At 37.6% G+C, this 7,021-nt stretch overlaps 1 protein-coding gene across 1 annotated transcript; it reads right to left on the minus strand.

The window, feature by feature from the left end:
• Positions 1-4,545: 4,545 nt before the first annotated feature.
• LOC139143452 (allatostatin-A receptor-like) lies at positions 4,546-5,532 on the minus strand. Its single transcript, XM_070713787.1, has one exon. The coding sequence runs from the start codon at positions 5,530-5,532 to the stop codon at positions 4,546-4,548; it is 987 nt and encodes a 328-aa protein (XP_070569888.1).
• Positions 5,533-7,021: the final 1,489 nt, after the last annotated feature.

Consider the following 7,021-nt stretch of genomic DNA (forward strand, 5'->3'; position numbering starts at 1 on the left):
TCGATGTTTGCACTACACTCTTGGTCGTCTTGTTTTTAAAAGGAAACTGTCGTCGAAACTGCGCCTGTGCGAGTTTCTTGTTTACAAACGATGTATTTCGTGCAGGATGTCTAGATGCTCCTCATCATCATAGCTGCAACATTTAAATTATACGAAGTAGATTATGACAGACGTGTTTTAACTTTCATCAATCACCATCATACCTTGGATACAGTGTTTATATCGATCGTATGGGTCCCATACGACCTTTGAGCGTAGTTTCGACGACTGTATCCCTTTAAATACAGTGGATGTCCAGCCAAAGAAGCAAAACTAGAAATCCCTGGGAAAACGCTTTTATTCGGTTTTATTCACTTAGTGTTACGTACAGCCGTTCAGTCTATGACTTAATATTGAATATGACCATCGTAACAGCTTGATATTGCTTCGAGTCAGCTTACTCAAATAATCTGACAGTAATCTATTTAAAAAAAATCAAGGAATCCATTTTCGAGTTTCCCAGTTTATAGAAACGCATGGAAACCGATGAAAGATGCCTGCTCTTTTATCGCTTATCAAATCGCTGTGTACAGCGACAGCTGTGAGTGCGGTACTAATCGGATTAAGTGTTAAAGGATCATTTGGATAGAAGAGCATTTAACAGTGGTTCGCAGGAATACGTCAGACAACCGGGGGCAGAATAATTATTAAAAGGTCATGTCGCGATTACCTACTTAAATCGAATAATCCCCTTAAACGCTCGTATAAAAACTCTTAAAAAATCTGTTCTTGATCTTTGCATTTGCACTTCGCTTATTTTTTATGTTTAATATTATATGTGAGAAGAACAAAGTTCTGTCGTTGAAGTGAAAGATTCGGACAATTATTGGAGTCATCAAAAGAGCAAGTTGTTGACATATTTGAAGAAAACGGTGACGGAAAAACTTGATAGCGTCTAGCAGCATAAAATCGGCATTGAAATTATGTCAGAACGAAAGTAACTTTGCATGGACCCATCAATTAATTATTGGACATTTCTAAACATTTGAAAGCTACTGAAAGTTACTACAAAACTTTGAGAACATCCGTACATCATAAACTGTGCGTATCAAATATGAATTTCCCTTGTCGACCATTAAAACTGATGATGAATTCACAGAGAAAAGAATGGCAAATCCTTCTATTAAAGGGCCAAAAGCAGTAACTGATTATTTTTCACTTTTTTTTATATTTTGAATGCCAACTACATTCTCTTGTTCTGCTCACCCAAGCATCAGAGAGTATTCATATTCGCAACTCAGCCAGTACATGAGTAGAAAGTGTTGTTACTGTTGAAAAATGAGGCCCGATCCCGACTACACTTTATGTCAACAATGACAATATAATGCATTGAAGATGCTGTGTTGACGAGCTGTATAGTTGGTACAAGACATACCAGTAATTCACTAAGATACTTTAGCGAAAAGTGTTGTGGACCTGTGAGGTTCGACATGCTCGTTAATGCTCGTTTGGTTTGAGTCGAGATCTGGAGTTGAAATATTTTTGTAAAAGAATACAGACTGCTGTGAAAGATAGTTGTAGCCTTCTGTGGTAATATAAGGAGTTGCAAGGCCCATGGGAATCGTTGCAATGTGCATGCATCTGCAAAAACACCACTGGTGCGCTATTTAAATCACTAACTCAAAATCCTAATAGACATGCCCACACGAAAAATTAATCTCATGCAATCGATCTAACACCTATCAACATGATTTGTTCCGCTGAATATTTATAATGGGAGAATTTAGCTCACAGCTGCTGTGTGGGAAATGAACTACAAGTCTTGCGCCAGCTAGCGCTGGCAGTTCATCATGCTTTGAGGGGAAGAAAAAGAAACTATAATTGACACTACAAACAAACATAGTAAGAAACAATAAAAAATTATAGTTACTATATATAAATAACAGAGTAAATTGAAGGAATGATACACGCTCTCTCTCTCTCTCTCTCTCTCTCTCTCTCTCTCTCTCTCTCTCTCTCTCTGATATTGAAGGAATGATACGCCATTCTTGTGTATACCACGTTCACATGTATAATCCCCCCCTCTCTCTCTCTCTCTCTCTCTCACACACACACACACACACACACACACACACACACCACACACACAATGAAATTGAAGGATTGATACGCTGTTCTGATAGAGTTCTGCATTGTAATCACCGTATAAGGGTGTGAAATCAAACGTTAAATGCTAGTGTAAGGCTCTCCGTTTTAGAAGACGACTTTTATAATACTTCGTAACATTTTCAAAACTGTGAATCACCAGCTCAGCCAAGCTCAGCAAGGTAAGCTCAGAAAGTTTGGCTTAGCAAGTTAAGCTCAGCACGTTAGGGTCAGAAAACTTGGCAAGTTGCTCACTTATCGACGCTGAGAGAAAGGGACCAATCCACATTAAGCATTGTCCTTGGTGTAGGGGTAAGAGCAAAACCCTAAACAATGAGTTGACGTTGTGAATGATGCAAATAACGGCCATGCGAGTGCTACTCAAGTTTCATTTCGTCACAGGACGAACAAAACATACAATCACAACGATTCACAAATGTATAAGACAATATTTATTTTTCTATTGATCTGCAGGGAAAATGTACCAGACTGTCGTTTCCGGAATGTTACACTGTCTTTCGATTTTTGCCAAAGCATAATCGATTTTTATTGCTTATGGCGACTTATTAAGCTCCTTCTACACATCAGTCTTTATGTTTGAAATGTTCAAAAATGTTCGTTGTGTAAATCGTAACTGACTCAAAAACTAGTTTCATCTCCAAAATAATATTCATATTCTTTTTTGCTGGAAACCCTTTTACCTTTACAGTACCACTTTCTGGAGTAATACATTATGAAATATCACGAAATTTACAACACGTTAATCTATGACAATGCAAATAAATGAAAACTAAGTTCTACACTTATGTTTACAGCCAGGCTAATCACATCTGAGTATAAAATAAGACAAGGGTTACCCACAATCGTGACACAATGAGAAAAAAAAACTAGATTGCGCTTCGGGGTCAGATAAACGGACTCTCAAACTTTTAGTTCTTTTCTGATCTGCCACTCGTGGGTATTCATTTTAAAGCTCTTGGTGTAAGAAAAGATTTTACAATCATGTAATCTTAGTTTTTGAAAATTCGTAAACCTTGTTTTCCTTTTACAGTTAACACAGGGATGGCGGCCATTTTGAATTTCAAATATCGGTAAAATCTTGGGTAATTTGTTTCTCTAGGACCAAACTTTGCACGGTGACCCCTGACTTTTATTCTTGATTTGGTAATAAAATGGCTGAAAGTTTCACTGTGGAAAGTTTTCGAAAAAGTGTAAGTCTTTCCTTTTCAAGGTGCAGACTACCTTAAAGGGACAAAGTCACCCATTTTTCATGAATTTTGTTTGATACGAAATACTATTTATATTGTTTGACACGATGAAAGATATTGAATGAATGGGTGACCATGCATATATACGATCCCGGTTTTAGACAAATTAAATGAAACCATCGCGAAAATAAATTAATAGTCATGACCATTAATTCATTCTCGCATTGGTTTCATGTCTCGTGTCTAAAACCGGTATCGAATATATGCATGGTCACCCATTCACTCAATATCTTTCAACGTGTCAAACAATATAAGTAGTATCTCGTTTCAAACAAAATTCATGAAAAAATGGCGACTTTGTCCGTTTAAAGGGACAATAAGTGTAATCTGTTCATTTTTATGTTATGAAACGACGTACAATTTCCTGTTTGGTTTCCCTCAAGCATATAGAAATATGAAACATAATTGGTACAACGCAATACAATAAATATAACATGCACATTGTATTGTCGATAAATAAATAAATACCAGTCCATATTCAAAATTCAGGATTTAACAGAATCTGTGCGCTTTATTGCACTCTGAAGAAGTATATTGATAAATTATTTATTGAGAAATGGCGTATATTCTTAAAGATCTATAAGTTTATATATACAACTTTCGTATTTTGTTACAATAGACAAATACAGCATGAGAAGTAAAGACATAACATAGTCGATAAAACCTGTAACCCTTTCACCCCCAGTTCCCTGTATACAGGTCCAACTTTACCATAGAAAACAATGGATTTGGGACAACCATGGTGGTGAAAGGGGTAAAAGTCAGAATATCAATACTGGAATAGAAAAATGAAAATCATTTGAGTAAAATACTAATACATACTATATGGTAAATACAGAGGTAAACATCTTCGCGAAATACTAGTATGTAAACATCAGTATGTTGAATGTAAACATTTTTGTTAAAGATTATTACATGTATTATAATAATTTTGTGATATGATTTTTTAAAATCACAAGTATGAAATTGACCTGCTAACCTCTAGGATGACATTACAGAATGTATTCGAAAGTTTTGATCTTAATCAACGTCACCACTTCCACTTTCTGTTTCAACAATTCAAAAGGAAAACGTGCCTTTTGACGTACTGTACTGTTCTCATTTTCATTCCTTTTACTATGGTCAACTGGCAGGTACTCAGACATGATGACGCCTAGGCTTCTGGGTGTTGGCTGCGCTGGTTGACGGTCGATGCTGCTACCGTTGTCAGCGTTACCGATGCTGTGTTCACGGCATCCACGCTGTTTTTCTTGAACAAGAAACGAGGAAGGCTTGCCAAGAAACCGTTCCTGAATTGCTTGTACTTGAAAGCGTAAATGAAAGGATTAAGGATAGAATTGGCGTAGGCCAATAAGGCAATAGCATTGTAGTAGCCCGAAAAGTAATCTATGGGACCTCCAAGATTGTGAATCATGAAAATCAAATTTGCAGGCGTCCAGCACAGGAAGAAAGCCAACAAAACAAGAATCAACATCTTCACGAGTCGTTTACGAGCTCTAACAAGCGACGATATTCTATCATCAATAGCACCAGGGCCATTGTGTGAAGCCACTTTCAGACTGATAAAAATCCTGGCGTAAGCCCAGACCATAACCACAGTGGGCACCAGGTAGCAAACTACAAAATAAAACGTGCCAAAGAAGATGGAGACGGAAACGTTGGGATAGTCAAACAGAATGCAGTGCCCTCCCTCGGCGTGGTGAAAACTTAAGATACCCATTTGAATGAAAGCTGCAAAAGTCCAAGAAATAACAACAGCAATAGCAACGCGACTATTGGTGCAGTATATACCGTAAAGAAATGGATGCACCAGGGCGAGGTACCTCTCAAGCGTTACCAGCAGCAAACCGAACGTCGATTCTCTGATGCTGATCCAGAAGAAGTCCCCATTGTAGTACAGGCGGCAGAACAACTCACCGGCTAACCCTTCGGGTACGTGAAGGTCGAACGCGTTTGTTGGGTATTTGTTGGCAATCATGAGAGCCGAGGTGAGAAGGTCTGCCGCAGCTAGGTTGACGATTAGGAAGTTTGTAGTTGTTCTCATCGAAGGGGTGAGCCAGACGACCAGAACGACTAGAAAATTACCAATGGTTCCAATCACACCCATCGTCAGCTCGGTGTTATAGACGTACGGAGGCATCGAGCCAAACGAGGCAAAGGAAAGCTGTGACGAGCTTGAATTATTCATCGTATCTCCCGGCAGTTTTCGGCTTTGAAGCTGAAAATAAAAACACCAGAAGACTGACTTACGGTGACACTTTCCAGAGAGCTAAACGGTGATTTAGTTCACCGGAGGCAAGCCAGCATCCCACTGTTTACTGTTAGGTAAAATTCGTCTCGGGAACAGATATTCGGATTCTCAAATATTTACAATTCTTTTTGATCTACCACTAGGGGGGGGGGGGGGTTTGAAGCTCACGTGTTTGCACGTGGGCTAATGTCATAGCGATGTTGTCTGTCTGTCCGTGTGTGTGTGTGTGTGAGTGTCTGTCTGTCTGTCTGTCTGTCTGTCTGTTTACACGATAACTCAAAAACGCCTGCACAGATTCAAGTCAGATTTGGTACACAGGTACCATATGCTACTTGCAAGAAGTGATTAGATTTTGGTTAGTGTGGCTTGCATATTAATGAAGTTATGCAATATCATTTTTTTCCGTACAATGGTTTCCCTATGGAGACGGTAATGACAGTGTAGACATATATCAAGAAATACTGCACAAAATTTCATGAAACTTTTCACAGATGACAATCTCAGAACATTATGATGATACTGTGAGTGTCATGTCAATTATCTGGTCATTTGCATATTTAATGAACTTTTGTTATTAGTGACATAACTCTGAAATTCCTGCACCAAACTTGATGATACGTGCAACAAATATTGATCTGATATATATCTAATTATACTTAGAAGCATTGGGCAGTGTAAAGTTAATAAATAGCTCATTTGCATATTTAATGAAGTTTTATGATTAGTCATATAACTCCACCAAATGAGATGAAATCTGCTGCAGATACTGATCCGACAGATATCTAATTGTGGTGTAAATCATTTAGTTTTGTGGAGTTAATTAATGCTACATTTGCATATTTAATGAACTTTGTAATTAGTGATATTACTCCAAAATTACAGCATTAAATTTGATGAAACTTGATACAGATATTGATCTGATAAACATTCAATTGTACTGAGAAGCATCGAGTGTGTCAAGTTAATGATAAGCTCATTTACAGATTAAACAAAATATTGTAATTAGTGATTTAACTCTTAGAGTACTGTGCGAAAGTTGATGAAACCTGCTACATATAATGATATAAAAGATATCTGATTGTTCTTATTACACGCCTCACACGGATTTCGATTATATTGGTATGAATTGGGTTTATTAACAGGACTATTGAAAAACATAATAAAATAAATCTTCGTCAGAGATAGTTATTCTGGCAGTAGACCGTATACACGGCTATTCTTAACTATCAGTAGTCTGTCTGCCATTCCGCGTCAGTGCTCAATTGAACTGCTGTCAGAATATACAATGTCTGTCTTTGTTCTTGTGTTTTGGTTAGTGATTATCCTGAGGTCTGTTAATGTTGCGTAACATCTCCTTGCTCGTTGTTTTGAAATAAGA

This window comes from Ptychodera flava, chromosome 1 (genome assembly GCF_041260155.1).
Source record: "Ptychodera flava strain L36383 chromosome 1, AS_Pfla_20210202, whole genome shotgun sequence".
NCBI classification, from domain to species: domain Eukaryota; kingdom Metazoa; phylum Hemichordata; class Enteropneusta; family Ptychoderidae; genus Ptychodera; species Ptychodera flava.